General features: G+C 35.0%; 4 protein-coding genes across 4 annotated transcripts; 3 read left to right on the top strand and 1 right to left on the bottom strand.

The window, feature by feature from the left end:
- The first annotated feature begins 1,155 nt into the window (after positions 1-1,155).
- LOC125824637 (putative UPF0481 protein At3g02645) lies at positions 1,156-2,700 on the top strand. The gene has a single exon (XM_049504035.1). The coding sequence runs from the start codon at positions 1,156-1,158 to the stop codon at positions 2,698-2,700; it is 1,545 nt and encodes a 514-aa protein (XP_049359992.1).
- A 1,179-nt stretch (positions 2,701-3,879) lies between these two features.
- LOC125824635 (probable LRR receptor-like serine/threonine-protein kinase At1g56140) lies at positions 3,880-5,530 on the top strand. Its single transcript, XM_049504034.1, has 6 exons — positions 3,880-3,995; positions 4,070-4,241; positions 4,329-4,542; positions 4,678-4,909; positions 5,042-5,192; positions 5,270-5,530. The coding sequence occupies exons 1-6, from the start codon at positions 3,880-3,882 to the stop codon at positions 5,528-5,530; spliced, it is 1,146 nt and encodes a 381-aa protein (XP_049359991.1).
- Positions 5,531-7,066: 1,536 nt separating this feature from the next.
- Positions 7,067-7,649, top strand: LOC125824555 (uncharacterized). Its single transcript, XM_049503957.1, has 2 exons — positions 7,067-7,386; positions 7,515-7,649. The coding sequence occupies exons 1-2, from the start codon at positions 7,197-7,199 to the stop codon at positions 7,634-7,636; spliced, it is 312 nt and encodes a 103-aa protein (XP_049359914.1). The 5' UTR covers positions 7,067-7,196; the 3' UTR covers positions 7,637-7,649.
- Positions 7,650-10,088: 2,439 nt separating this feature from the next.
- Positions 10,089-13,479, bottom strand: LOC125824550 (uncharacterized). Its single transcript, XM_049503952.1, has 3 exons — positions 13,167-13,479; positions 12,912-13,009; positions 10,089-10,541 (listed from the first exon to the last, which is right to left on the bottom strand). The coding sequence occupies exons 1-3, from the start codon at positions 13,435-13,437 to the stop codon at positions 10,488-10,490; spliced, it is 423 nt and encodes a 140-aa protein (XP_049359909.1). The 5' UTR covers positions 13,438-13,479; the 3' UTR covers positions 10,089-10,487.
- Positions 13,480-14,504: the final 1,025 nt, after the last annotated feature.

The following is a 14,504-nucleotide window of genomic DNA, read 5'->3' as shown; positions in this document are numbered from 1 at the left end:
ACAACATTAGACTAATACTACTATTTGTGTAGAAGATAATTATTGACCATATTAAACAACACTTAATTCCCAACATGCAACAATTTTGTTTATCAAATTGTGGTAAAAGATAAACTATTGACCAGATTTTTCCTATTTGAGCATGACAATGATAATCGATTGGCATATAGACTATTATATATATGTGTATATATATACTTTTTATTACGCAAAGCTAAGTATCATATAAAATTATATGGGATAGACATATATTATAGACTTGTCGTGATTAACTAACACTCCCCATAGATTAATACTAATTCTAGCCTAATTAAGCATGATCGGTTTGACTTATTGTTATCAGTTTGTAGAGATGTAAAACCGTTATAAAACTATTAAGATATTGGCTTATCGGTTATTGGTTTATCGGTTATTGATCGTTATGAGTTTAACCGTTAAGATTTGACACAAAAATAAACTAATAAAAAATCACTTAGAAACAAGGTGACAAATTGAATGAATCATGTACATGAGTTCACAAGTTTCATTTTGCTCAAAAGCAAACACTTTTATATTGTAGAATAACCAAGATTTTGAGATAGCCAGAAATGAAAGTAGGAAACTAAACTTAAGTCAGGGACTTTATTTACAAAATGGTATAAATATAATTATTTAATTTACTATCGGGTTATCGGTTAACCCATTAAGAAAAAACCTCAAACCGATAACCCTATAACAAAAAAATCAAAACCGTTATCTGAACTGCAAAACCATTTACTGATAAACCAATAAAAAATTTTCGGTTCGAGTTATCAGTTTTGATTCAGTTTTGAACAGCCCTACCCTCAACTCCAAATTCCAAAAATGTTATCGCACTCATGTTGGATCCTTTACTAATATACTATTTTTAAGGATCAAACACGCACCTATCAATATTTTTAAAAAGTCCAAGCAACATAGCAGACTTGTTACCTGATGCCAAAAACAAAGAAGCAAGCAAGAAACTCCATGTGCCTCCACTAATTAATTTTAATAACTAGTCTCCAACATATAATAATACTATTCAAAACTCATAAACAAAACATGATATAATGAATATATACACCATCTATAAATACATCATAGTACATATATGCATGCATGAACAATTTGCAAACAAATTAAAGAAGAAGAAACATGGCATTGGATCCAATTGTTCCCTCAAATTCAAGTGCAAGAAGATGGACAGACCGCATAAGTAATGCCCTTAAGAAAGATGTTGTTATTGACATCAATCTTCTCCCTCCTGTCTGTGTCCTCCACATTCCGAAAACACTAACTCATCACAAACCAGAAGCCTATACTCCTCAGCTCATTGGCATGGGACCTTATCACCATTTAAGGCCAGACTTATATCAAATGGAAAGGTACAAACTTGCTGCCATCAAACACATTCTTCAGCCTGTTCAAATCCTCAATTTCGAGCACCTCTTGATCGATAAACTTAGAGATAATGATCTTGTTATACGTGCTTGTTATAACCGGTTCATGGATATAGATGAGGAGACTTTAGCTTGGATTGTAGCCATAGATGGTCTATTCTTGCTTAACATCCTCCGTTCATCATATGGGAATAATGTTCATGATGATAATATTGATGATAACATTTTCACTCGAGACTTTATGATGCTTGAAAACCAAATCCCGTTTGTGGTAGTGAAGCAAATTAGAAAGTTTCTCTGTTTCTCTTCCCCTGAAGACAGAGAAGACACCGAGCTAGTTTCCATGTTTAGGCGCTTCTGTGAAATGCATTCCCCGCTTCCTTTGCCTAGAAAAAATGCTAAAGAAACTCGGCCTCTTCATTTGCTTGATCTTATGTATCATTTAATCCTTGATGATCATGTAGATTTTGTTTCAGTTCCTATTCAAATGTCATCTATCATTACCAAACATGACGATAAAGATAAAGAAGATGTTCGAGATCAAGATACACATGAAGACATCATTCACAACTTCGAAACAATCTTGGAGGTGTTGGAGCCTATAGGCCCAAGAAACGTGCAAAAACTTCTAAAATCCATTAACCAGGTTGTAGAAAACGTCCCATGGTCAACGATTTCCGGGCTATTTAGGAAAGGTATGGAAATAAATGGAGACGAAGAAAGAGAGAATATCAGTACTATCCCTTCAGCATCCCGATTATGGTGTTATGCCAGAGTCAAATGCAGCCCAATTCATGAGGGTATCAGTAGGATTAAATTTGAACAAGCTTCTTCGACGTTATACCTTCCTGTGATCACAATGAATGCCGGCTCAGAAGTCATAATTAGAAACTTGATGGTCTATGAAGCTGCCATGTCGAAATCCAATCTCGAATTTGCTAGATACATCAATCTAATGAGTGGAACTACAGATACTACTAAGGATGTGAGGTTGCTTAGGCAAGCTGGTGTTATCAAAGGGGATTTGACTGATAATGAAATAGCCACTTTGTTCAGTACCATACAAAGGTCATTTGTGAGGTCTAGTGGAAGTTCTAATGTGGAGATTGCCATGGAGAAAGTCAACAAGTACTATGACCAGAGGCTAATCGTTAGGGTTCGTAGAGGATTGAAGAAACACATCTATGTTTCTTTGAAGTTCTTGCCTGTTGTTATGTCAATATTCATTGTCTTGCTGCTAATTTTCCAAGCATTTTGCTCTGTGTATGGTTGCCACAATGTTTGGGCCAATAGAGACTAGATAAAGGGATTCACTAGTAATGAGAAAACTATGAATTTGGCTTCTTGTTAGCCTTCAATGTGCTTGCAAACGTAAACTCCTCTGGCATTTCTCTTCTTGTTGTATTTATTTGAAACAGAAACAAAGATTTATCACCAAATCCTCACATTGCATACCCTGCTATCATTACATTCCAAGTTATGAGACTCTTTTTTAGCACTTCATGAAACTTCTTTTCAGCATCACCATCTTGAGTACATATCAATAATTGAATTACTCACAAATGAATACTTTTCAAACCCACTTTTAGCACACAACCCCATGAATCTTTTGTCCAACGAGAGGGTGTTGCTCCGATAGTAAGCACCCCTCACTTCCAACCCGAAGGGGGACAAGCAACAAGGATTCTTGATCATTAACATGTTGTAAATATACACACATTAAAGTTTGTCAAACACGTAGCGATTCAATTCCACTCTACATATCAATGAGATCATTAATTATCATCAACATGATATTAGAGCAAGCACAAGTTCTGGGATCGAATCTCACCGTCACTCATATCAAAAAGAATTTACACATGCTTGGCCCATGAAAAAGAATCAGGCCCGCATGTGAGGGGCTTGTTGATAATACAATTAACTAAAAGAGTACTCTCTCTAACAACTTCAGCTTTTAGATGGAAATAGTCACACACTTCAACACTTAATACAACTCCATTTGAACTTGCTTTCCCATATCTAAAGACAAATTCTTGCCTTATAATTGACTCTTGTAAATATTCCTATTAACTAGTTATTCTTTAATTTAATACGTTCACATCCATATCCACACGGTACATACAATCTCTTCGTGTAGATATATTTATCTTTTAAAATTTGAGTTTAAGTTAGATATAGTATATCATCTAAGGATATAGACTTCACAAAATATGGATTTTTTCTTATGAGTTACAGTAGGTATGATTAAAATATTATACAAGTAAAAGATGTTGTCTATTGAATGAACAATATTCTGCCGTCCTCCATAGTGAAGACTAAAACAAAGTATTTTGTCTTTAATTTATGCTGGCATTGCAACTCTGGATTTTACGAAGCCCTTTCGATTCTCCCTATATGTCTCTCATGTTAATTAATCTATCTTGATTAACCTAATAAATTCTTATCTACTTTGTCGATAACAGTGATATCGAAACTTGAGATGCAGCCTTTCTCCGGCTTGTTCTTTTTTCTTGGAACTTTAGTTGTTCTGTTTATCCTCTTACTTCTCATATTCATCTTATGCAAGTTTTTCAAACCAGGAAAACTGACAGCTTTGTTTACTAGCACATTTAAGCCTACTTCAGGTTTTTTTGTTTTTACTGATTCCTGTTCTTTTCAGTTTCTTATAGTTGTTCGCAATTAAAGATTGTGTCTTCTTCAAATGATACAGGGACTAGTGATGCTCTTAGTGTACATCTTCGTACGATAAGTTACTTTAACTTTCATACATTGGAGAAGGCTACAAAGAATTTTCACTCAGATAACCTCCTTGGATGTGGTGGATTTGGTCCGGTTTTCCTGGTAAGGTTAATGTGTCTTTACGACTTGTAAAGTTCATTTTTTTAATTAGATGCAGAGGTTAAGAATTGGCCCTAGTGTTTTTCTTAGGGGAAGTTAGGAGATGGACAATTAATTGCTGTCAAGAAGTTGTCTGTTGACAAATCGCAGCAAGGGGACCGGGAGTTTCTTGCTGAGGTGCGGATGATAACAAGTATACAGCACAAGAACCTTGTCCGCCTTCTTGGTTGTTGCTCAGAAGGGGATCAGAGGCTTCTCGTGTACGAATACATGAAGAATAGGAGCTTGGACCAAATACTATATGGTATTTATGTCTCTTTCCTTTCAAACTTGTTATAAGTTGTTTCCTTTTGAGTTCTCAACGGCTGAATATAAGAAATTTTGAATGTCATTATTGTACTTTATGCACTCTTTAGGCCTCTATGTTTGTTTTTCACAGGAAAGAGTAATATATTCCTTGATTGGAAAACTCGGTACCAGATAATTTTAGGGATTGCGCGGGGATTACAATATCTTCATGAGGATTCACACATTAGGATTGTCCATAGGGACATCAAAGCCAGCAATATTCTGTTGGATGACAAATTTCAACCAAAAATCGGAGATTTTGGCCTAGCCAGGTTTTTCCCTGAAGATCAAGCATATCTCAGCACCGCATTTGCAGGAACCTTGTAAGTAGTGTTGTTTTTCTCATTTTAGTTTATTATGACAATCTCACTGACGTAGATGAACCAAACTTTTAACGGATGACATAGATCAACATATATCATCTTAATTACTTTTGTTTTTCTGGATTTTGGCAGAGGTTACACAGCTCCTGAATATGCAATTCGAGGAGAATTGTCTGAAAAGGCTGATATATACAGTTATGGTGTTGTTGTGCTAGAAATAATCAATTCTCGGAAGAATACAGATCTTTCTTTGCCTTCAGAAATGCAATATCTCCCTGAATATGTAAGTGCCTTAAGTTCTCATTAAGTTTATGACGATATATATATATAGATATTGATTGTTCAAGTACGTATATACAGGCATGGAAGCTATATGAAAGATCAAGATTAATCGATCTAGTTGATCCAAAGATGTTGGAAGATGGGATGGCGGAAAAGGATGTAATGCAAACAATACATGTAGCTTTCTTATGCCTTCAGCCTCATGCCAATTTAAGACCACCAATGTCTGAGATTGTTGCAATGTTGGTAACCAAAGCTGGAACACTAACTACATCAACGCCTCCGCCTTTCTTAGATCCAGAGTTAAGGATCGGAAGGACGATAACAGTACATGGTTGACTCATTCACCACAAATGTACATATCTCAGGAAGCTAGAAAAGATTTTTTAGTGTGTTGTCAATAGCATTTGTGTCTATGTAATTCAGCCAAGGTTCTTTTTTTGTTTCTATGAGTATGGGAAAAAGTTTAGTTTCCAGTGTATTATAAGTAGAGGAAATAAGTTAATATGAGTGCAAAGTGTTTTTGGTGATTGAAATTGCAATGTGAGTGAAGTAGAGAAATGGTCTATGGATGTATTTTTATTTTGGTATCCCACTGGAAAAACGTTGGTTAAGAATGAGGTAGTACTTATCAATCTATCACAACTCTTGTCAGTGGTTTGAGATTTTTTTAATTAAAAAAAAAATCAAGAGGGCAAATGATTTTTTTTTTTTTTGATTTTCCACTCGGTGTCCGGAGCCCACATTGGAGCCTCAACTAAATCCGGATCGCGCACTTCAGGGCCCATTCGGGGGTGACGCTCCCAATAAGATTTTCTCCATACCCAAGGCTCGAACCTGAGACCTTTGATTAAGGGTGAATTAGTCTCACCATTGCACCACAACTCATGTTGGTGTAATGGCATTTTTGATTTTTTTAAAAAAAAAAATCAGTAAATACTAATGGAAATGATAAATATGTATATCAAATCTGAATCGTAAAGTTTGAGGGCATATTTGTCTTTTTTCCCCCTTTATTTATGTATCCATGTGTGTATAATAAAACAAAATCCAAATTAATCAAGTAGTGAATGAGAATAGACTAAAATGAATTGGATTAGTGTTCAATGTAGTAGGTGAATAAAGGTTAAATAGTAGTCCATAAGGACTAAGGTTTTTTTCTTTTCATTCGGTGTCCAATATCTACATTGGGACCCGATTATTTTGATTTCACGCCCTGTACACCCTATTCGAACTTATCAAAAACTTTTTCATACCTAGGTATCAAAGTCGATTTAGGACTCAAACCTGATACCTGTAATTACACTCTGTTTGGATCATTGTTACCCATTATATTGTATTGTATCGTATCGTTACTATATCTACAATGTTTGTTTTGATTGTTACTTAAAATGTATTGTATTGTTAAATTTTGTTGTTACGTAACAATGAAAATCCCTATTTTATGGAACAACCGATTTGGTGTGTTCCCATTGTTACTTAATTTTTTTTTTCCAATTATATCTTTACATAATATTTCAAAATACTATTTTACCCTTTACCTCATATTATTTAATTCTAATCAAACCTCCTACCCAGAATAATTAAAGATATTTTAGTAAATTTATAAATTACAATACAGTACGATACAATCAAACCAAACAATTAAAATGTTATTAAACAATAACAAACAATACAGTCTAGCCAAACATTGTATCTATAATACAATATAGTACAATACATTATGAAATAATGAGTAACAATGATCCAAATAGTGTAAGGGAGGAGCAACTTCATCTGCCGGACCGTGCATGTATTTAGATTAGCATAGTTGTATTGACAATTAGTCTATATTGGAATATTATATAAACAAAAAAACAATAGAAAGGTCGACCCACACACGCAAAGACGCCTTCTTCTTTAGCCTAACTCTGTTTCTGCTGAAAAAGGTATTTCCCACTAACCCTTCTTCTTCTTCTTCTTCTTCTTCTTCTTCAAGCATTACAAAGAAATAGTGTTTGTTTCAATGGCGTATGTCGATCATGCTTTCTCAATTTCCGATGAGGATATGATGATGGAAGGTTCTCATGCCGATAACAATCGTGGACCCATTAAAGAGATCGCTCTTGCTGTTTCCCTTCTTGTATTTGGTACCCTCGCTATTTTTCTAGGTATTTTCATGGCAATCAATAAGGTCGGTGGCGATACAGCTCATGGTAACTCCGTAATCCTCTTCAGCTCACTTTTACTCATCTGATTTCGATTTTGATTTATCTCTAGGGTTTATATTTAGGTCTTTTTTTTGGGCATGTCTTGTTATTTGAAGAGAATGTTTGTAATGCAGGGCTTTTTTTTGCTATACTTGGTGGAGTTCTGTTTATACCAGGGTTCTACTATACAAGGATTGCATACTATGCTTACAAGGGTTATAAAGGTTTCTCTTTTTCCAATATACCTCCTGTCTAGAGTCGATTATCGAAGCTCTCCTACATTGTACAGCTACCTCATTTACTCTACCTTGTGAAAAAAAAAAATTAGTGTTGCTTCTAATAGGTTACCTCGGGTATTGGATGTTGAATCAATACTATTACTTGCTAGACTATGTAATCCTTTAACTCAGTATGGACACGATGTAATAATACAAGTGCTTGCGTGTTTATTGATGTTTTTCAATTGAACCGTAGCTTTTTCTTCCAATCTTCGGGCAGAGAGGTTTGCTTGCAAGGTTTAGCAGAACAGTTTTGCTTGCATAGTTTAGTCAAATGCTGGTTTATATTATATGCATCGACGTGGATACACAAATGATTTTTTCTTTGTTGTGCAGGGAGTGATGTTGTTCGTAATATTTAATATACCATTGTTGAAATGAGACCCTCAAAAAAACTATTGTATATGCCTATATGAGAAGATAATAGTGTCTTTAGTTTGGAAGTTTTTGGTATGCATCTCTTCTTGATGCTTTTTGAATGAAATTTTATTGCTTCATCCAAAAAAATTTGCCCCTCAACAAAAATTGCAAGGGATATCTGGAAATTTTTGGTGTTTTATGGTAATGTAGAGTCTTTAAAGGGTGTGTGTTGTGGTAGGTCCATTCAGAAGCCTATCATACAGTCATGAGATTGATGAAGGATTGTCTCTACTGCTAGAGCAATATATAGCAGGATCCTCATAGAAATGTCAATGTTTAAGCTATGAATGTGCTAGGCTGTATGTTTTGTGATTTGAGTTATTCAAGTGTAGTATTCAGTTGTTTCAACTGTAATGAATTATATGCTCCAGCTTCTCTGAAAAGACAATCTTATGAACTCCTAACTATGAGAACATACTTCCGCATGTCTTAAGAGTTTCTGGTTTTTTTCTTGGTTAATAAAAATCATGTAAACTCATCATAGTGGCAATAACCATCCCTCTTTGATTCCTAGGAATGAACAAACCAAAATAAAAATAGCTGTGTGGGTTTGTAGCAATGATCGTTTGTGTAGGTTTTGTATTATGGAAGGGTTCATATGACTTTTTTTGTAACTGTGTTTTACCCTGCTTCATGATGGCAAAATGTAGGGTAGAGGTGAAGAGAGAAATGTAAGTTATTTCTTTCCATCTATCCAAGAAAATGTCTATGTTGGTGAAAGGTAGCAGGTACCCCATGAAATTAGTCGAGGTTGTGTGCACCACAATTAGCAAAAATGAAACAGTCTATTATAGTAAGTTGGCTACGCTACTCTTGAATGTGTTGCCTATCCAAGTTTGTCTATTAGAGCCTGTGAGATTACTTGAGAGGATCTGGAGTTTCTTCTATTAATTTGGTGTCATTTGGTATGATGCAAAATGACAGACTGAGTGGTTGTTTGGTGTGATGATATTAAATATCACACAGGGTTATGAAGTGTGACTATGTAATTTGCAGTGTGTGTGTGTTTTGTCAATGAAACTATCCAACTATGATACAGAATGTTGAGCTATAATTGATATAAAGTTTTTCGTCCTTTCTAGTCGGATTCGTGAAATTTGGCGTTACTATGTGCTCTGCTTGCCACAACTTTATTATTTATATCAAGTTTTTCGTCCTTTATCATTAATTCTTTTCGTTTCAAGTGAATTTAATAATACTTCCTCAAAAGTACAAAACCACACTTATGGTGGAAGGTGTTATATACGCTGTTGGAAACTTATTCCCCCTTTTCACCCACCCCAACCTTAGTCCTTCCCCACAACCCATTACTCTATTCCTCATCATCTCCATTAATGCCGTCATCGAGCACCAACACCACAATACTATCAATGTAATTACGTGCTTTGTTGGCTGTTGTTCCAATCGATCAATCTCTTCTTTGTTCAATTTTGTCTTACCAAACAAGACTGACTTATTAACAACTCACTAAAGGTTGTGAGGTTGGACCAGGTACGAGGAATGAATCTATATTTGTGCGAGAACATTGTTGGTCAGCAGTTGCTCAACTATTTGAGCGCAATGCAGTGGTGTTGGTTCCAATTCATGCCTGATCGAAGGTCTATTACAGTAGGTAGCAGACGTGTTCATTTTGGCTCCTGAGTGAGAAAGATAAATAGGCAATGCACCACCAATAGCAACATCATTACCGTTAACTCTACAATACCCATCACCAACAAAATAACACATGCATATGATGAAAGATTAATTGGCTAGCCTTAGTTGTGTGCAAACAACAGCTATGCAGAAAGCATTTGGACTGGTGATGGGATAAAATTTGTTTGCTTACACATAGGTTTAGTGTTTTTGCTACATATAACATCACTAGATTCATAAGTTCTTATGATTTGATGTTAAAAAAGCAAATTTTAGCAGAGGGAGGGAGGTCAAAGGCTACGTCTTTAGCTTCTTATCACGTTTCAAACGAATTAGTGTAACATAACCAAATTATACAAGCAAGTAATGAATAGATGTGCGTGTTACAAATTCTTCACTGTTGTGCACCTGAAAGATGCTTTTGATTATTCATTTATCAAAAGGAAACAAAATTGATTTAACGTTGGGTGCTTCCCTCCAAATTACTCGCAATAACAGCAACACCAAAATGATGAGTAGAAACAACAAAATCTCGTAACTGAAAGAAACTTTCTACCAGTAACAAAAGTACATAGATACATATTGTAATAGATAACATCAATAACTTCACAAGCAGCATTGTTAGCTGCTGCACCATACAACTCGACATTGTTAGCTGCTAAAAATGTGTGATAATCACACATTAATGCATACCGTGCAGGAATAGCACTAGAAGCAACAAGAGGAAACACATAGCACATCCTGACAAGATTTTATACCTTCTCCTTTGGCATATCATACATTCTCTAATTTACTAGCTACGACTTTTGCTTTTTCTTCGGCCTGGTTCTGTGCACAAAACATTTAATAAGTAAGCAACAACAAAAAAGCCAAAAACAAACGCCTCACAGAGCAATTAAAAGTAATCTGACAATGAGTACGAGTTACAAATACACCAAAAAGTATAACCATTGCATTTCATGGACCTTAGATTTGCAGGTCCGATTTAAATCGATATCAATGTTTGCCTCTCAGCCTGATTTATTAGTAACATTTCATTATTTATTTTGTGATGGCCATTGTGGCACCCCACGAGAGTCATACCATACCTTCACAAGATAGGGGTAAGGTGCATACACGCCACTCTCCAGACTCCGCTCATGGAATTACACTAGGTATGTTATTATCAAATGAAAATATAATTTTCCTTTTTGGAAGAAAACATACTTTGCCTAGTTAAGTTCTGAACATACTATTTGTGATTCTGTGTAGGGAAATCAATCAAAGGTAGAATTAGAAGGAAATGTAAGCAGGCACCAAAGCCAGAACTCTGCCTATCATGCTCTCAATTTAGAGCATGTTGTATTCATCATTCAAACATTAGGAAGTTTTCAGATAACTAATGATTCATGTAGAAAATTCCTGACCAGTTAAACGTCAGTTTCTAACTCTATGGAACGAGGCAATTCTTTAACCTTTATCAAACGAAACCCAATAAATGCTAAAGAAAACAAAAACATGTCATATACACTTCCAATTACAATATTTGTTTGAGATAGGAAGTAGCTTCTTAGATCCTTTATTAAACAAAACCCAATAAATGCTAAAGAAAACAAAAACATGTCTCCGATGATGACATGTTTGTGACCACAAGTTCAAACATTACCTTTGATATGTGCCAAAAGTCTTTTTTCTTATACTCTTTACACTGCCATATAAACTAAAATGGAGGTACTACAACATAAGAAGCATAACTTCATCTTATCTTACCAAAAAACCCATAAGAGCTCCCACCCCACCCCTACCCCAAAATCTGCAAGAATCAGCATCATCTTCCCATAATCACGCCACCAAAAGAACAGGATATGAAGATCAAAGTGGCATGGTATCTTAACCATTTGAATAAATTTCAGTGGCTGGAGTAAAACATAAAATCAACACTTCGAAGCAAAAACAAACCTTATGAGAGCTGAAGAAGAACATTCATGAAATGGAAGTGGAATGAGCTCCTAGCAAAGACAGTCGCTGGTGTAAAACTTACATTAATTATGTTCTTGGTGAAAGTTATTAGCATCCGCAATCAATATTTCCTCTCTACCCATCCCCAATTCTCTCTACCATGACAGTAGATACCAAATTCCACATTAATTTCTAAGCTGTGTTTCACCGAGTTGCTTACAAGTGTGTATGGGATAGTATCAGGTACAAAATCAAGCGCCTCTTTGCTAAATTTTCCAATTTTGAAGAATCCATGCACATTGCACACCAGCTGACACAGATACCTCAAGACAAATGAAGTATACTATATAACTTTAGACTTAAAGAGTTCGTGAACAATACAGCGCCCAAAAACATGTATGTCCTTTAGGCTGTTTATTGGAAGCCCACCACATTTATGCACAGCACAAGTAATTCTTCACGGCCCTGTAATACCTCAAGCAAACATTTCATTATCTACCATTTTCTTCTTGAAAAGAGGTGTATAACAAAGTGATCAATGTTCGTGGTCTCCAGATGTTAGATGTCACTATAACATAGGTAGGCTAGCAACAGTCTGCACAACTACATGGGAAGCTCTCAACCATCTACTTAAACTTCTTCCATAAAGCGTTACAGTTTCAGAAAAGAAAGAAAGAACACTATTTTTATCATACTTCATTCTCAGTTTTCTTTAAGAGTTACATTGGGTTGCATAGTGTTTCGAATTTAAAGGAGTAGAAAGGCCAAGAAAGTTTTCTTGGTAAAGTCAAGGAATCGGGTGCTAGACTGCCAGTCATGGCTCGACCAGATATTGAGTCGTGACAACTTTCAAGAGATTTAAGTAGGGGATTGTAACTGGAAAGCACCAGACACAAACTATAGAAGACAATACTTAACCTTAAAGATTACTTGATCATAAAGTAGAAACCAGATAAATATCACTTCGAAATTGCATGAACTTGTAACTATAATATCCAAACTAAGGGCGGAGCTAGGCTAGTAACTTTTTTGTAGATTCTGTATTTGTATTGGAAAATTGAATAACTATATATGTATATTAACTTGTGAACTCCTAAAAACTGACTTGACGGCTCTGTGGTAACGATTAGACCATGAAAACACTTTCCACACTAGATACCCCAAACTCCTAATCCTGGCTCCACCTCTGAATTCCAAACCTTACCCCAACAACATCAAACAAGAAATTCAACAAATTTGAGAAACAAACTTAAAACTTACAATATTTTTGCTCTCATAGTAATCATCTAATGCCCACTGATACTTCGACTGATTCAATCCAAACCAGTATGCCACTTGTTCATCCAAACTCGCATGAGCTATAAAAATCCATATACAAATTAGAAATCAGTACAGCAAAAACTAAGTAACATAAACTGGAAAAAGGAACAATATTCATGAAATCAAGATCTGAAAATCTAGAATAGAATAAAGTTACAATCTTTTTAAAAAGATAGGGCAAAGCAAAAAAGGTACCATTTTGAACTTTAGCGACAGCGTTCCAGAAAAACCCAAAAGAAGAGTGAGAGGGTTTATCATACTGCATTGGAGGAGACCATACCGGACATGACTTATCGACCACCTGAACCGGTGGTGTTTGAACCGGTTGCAGCTGAACTGGTGGTGGTAGCTCGGTAGAACCGGATTTGGGTGTGGCTGGAGGAGTCATGAAAACCGTGTATGGCCCGATCTTACCGATCCTCGGAGGAGGAGGAGAAGGAGAAGTACATTCAGTGTTAATGGCCATTTTCAAGTAATTTTGCTAACAACTTTGGGAATGAAAGGCCTTGCTTTTGGGGTTTTGAGGAGTAAAAAGAATCTTCAAACACAGGTCAAATAAAGTCATCACTCATCACACACATTCTAAAAAATTTATGAATTACTACCTACTCTCTCCGTCCGGCCTCTCATTTTATATGAATTACTTTGACTTAACAGAAAATTTAAAAAAAAATAAAAATAGATTTTTTAAATTTATGCTCTAAAATAAGTGATGAATATTTATGTGGTTATAAATCATTTTATTAAATATAAAATAGTTATTTTAAAATTAAATTGTTACTTAATATGTATAGAAATATATCAACTTCTTTTGAGAAGGACTAAAATGAAAAATAAGTCATATAAACTGAGTCAAAGGGAGTATTTTGTTATTTTTTATTTTAAAATTATGTTTGTCCATAGGAAATAATGAGTATTATTTACTAGTTCTTCATAAGTAAACCCACAAAAATTTGAAATCAAATAGAGTCTCTAAAACATATTCCAAAAATTTTATGGATTAATATATACGAAAAACTTGAGAAAATTGTCTAATTCATGTAAAGTAATTCCTAAATTCTAAAAAAGGTGGTGTGGATTCTGTAGAGGGTATAAATATTGTTCCCCAAATCATTACGAAGGATCCTGTAAAAAATTTGCAAAAAAAAAAAGAAGAAACTTCTCAACATACTTATCACCAAAAAATTATGAACTACCTACTACACACGAAAAAGTGAGAAAATCATCTAATTCTTATTGAGTAGCTCCTAACATCCTAAAAAGGTGGTGTGCATCATGATTAGGCTATAAGTATTTTTTTCCCCGAGTCATTATGGAGGGTCCTATGAAGTTTTTGCAAAAAAATAAATAAAAAATCATCAAAATTCATATCACCAAAAAATTAATGTAATACAACACACGAAAATTGAGAAAATAGTCTAATTCATGTTGAGTGGCCCCTAAATGATTAAAAAAGGTGGGGGATCATGGTGATGGCATATGTATTATTCCTTTCGGTCATTACGGAGGATCCTATAAAGTTTTTTTTGCAAA

This window comes from Solanum verrucosum, unplaced genomic scaffold (genome assembly GCF_900185275.1).
Source record: "Solanum verrucosum unplaced genomic scaffold, falcon-dt-bn FXZP01000022.1, whole genome shotgun sequence".
Taxonomy (NCBI): domain Eukaryota; kingdom Viridiplantae; phylum Streptophyta; class Magnoliopsida; order Solanales; family Solanaceae; genus Solanum; species Solanum verrucosum.
The sequence above is the reverse complement of the archived record's forward strand: the minus strand, read 5'-3'. Positions and strand labels throughout refer to the sequence as shown.

Excerpts from the sequence above, each read along its gene's own strand:
- LOC125824637 (XM_049504035.1), top strand. The coding sequence starts at position 1,156 with ATGGCATTGGATCCAATTGTTCCCTCAAATTCAAGTGCAAGAAGATGG.
- LOC125824635 (XM_049504034.1), top strand. The coding sequence starts at position 3,880 with ATGCAGCCTTTCTCCGGCTTGTTCTTTTTTCTTGGAACTTTAGTTGTT. Across the intron at positions 4,543-4,677 it reads CTTGGACCAAATACTATATG|GAAAGAGTAATATATTCCTT; the intron begins GTATTTATGTCT and ends TGTTTTTCACAG. Across the intron at positions 4,910-5,041 it reads ACCGCATTTGCAGGAACCTT|AGGTTACACAGCTCCTGAAT; the intron begins GTAAGTAGTGTT and ends GGATTTTGGCAG.
- LOC125824555 (XM_049503957.1), top strand. The coding sequence starts at position 7,197 with ATGGCGTATGTCGATCATGCTTTCTCAATTTCCGATGAGGATATGATG. Across the intron at positions 7,387-7,514 it reads CGGTGGCGATACAGCTCATG|GGCTTTTTTTTGCTATACTT; the intron begins GTAACTCCGTAA and ends TTTGTAATGCAG.
- LOC125824550 (XM_049503952.1), bottom strand. The coding sequence starts at position 13,437 with ATGGCCATTAACACTGAATGTACTTCTCCTTCTCCTCCTCCTCCGAGG. Across the intron at positions 13,010-13,166 it reads TGTCGCTAAAGTTCAAAATG|CTCATGCGAGTTTGGATGAA; the intron begins GTACCTTTTTTG and ends GGATTTTTATAG. Across the intron at positions 10,542-12,911 it reads ACTATGAGAGCAAAAATATT|AACCAGGCCGAAGAAAAAGC; the intron begins GTAAGTTTTAAG and ends TTTTGTGCACAG.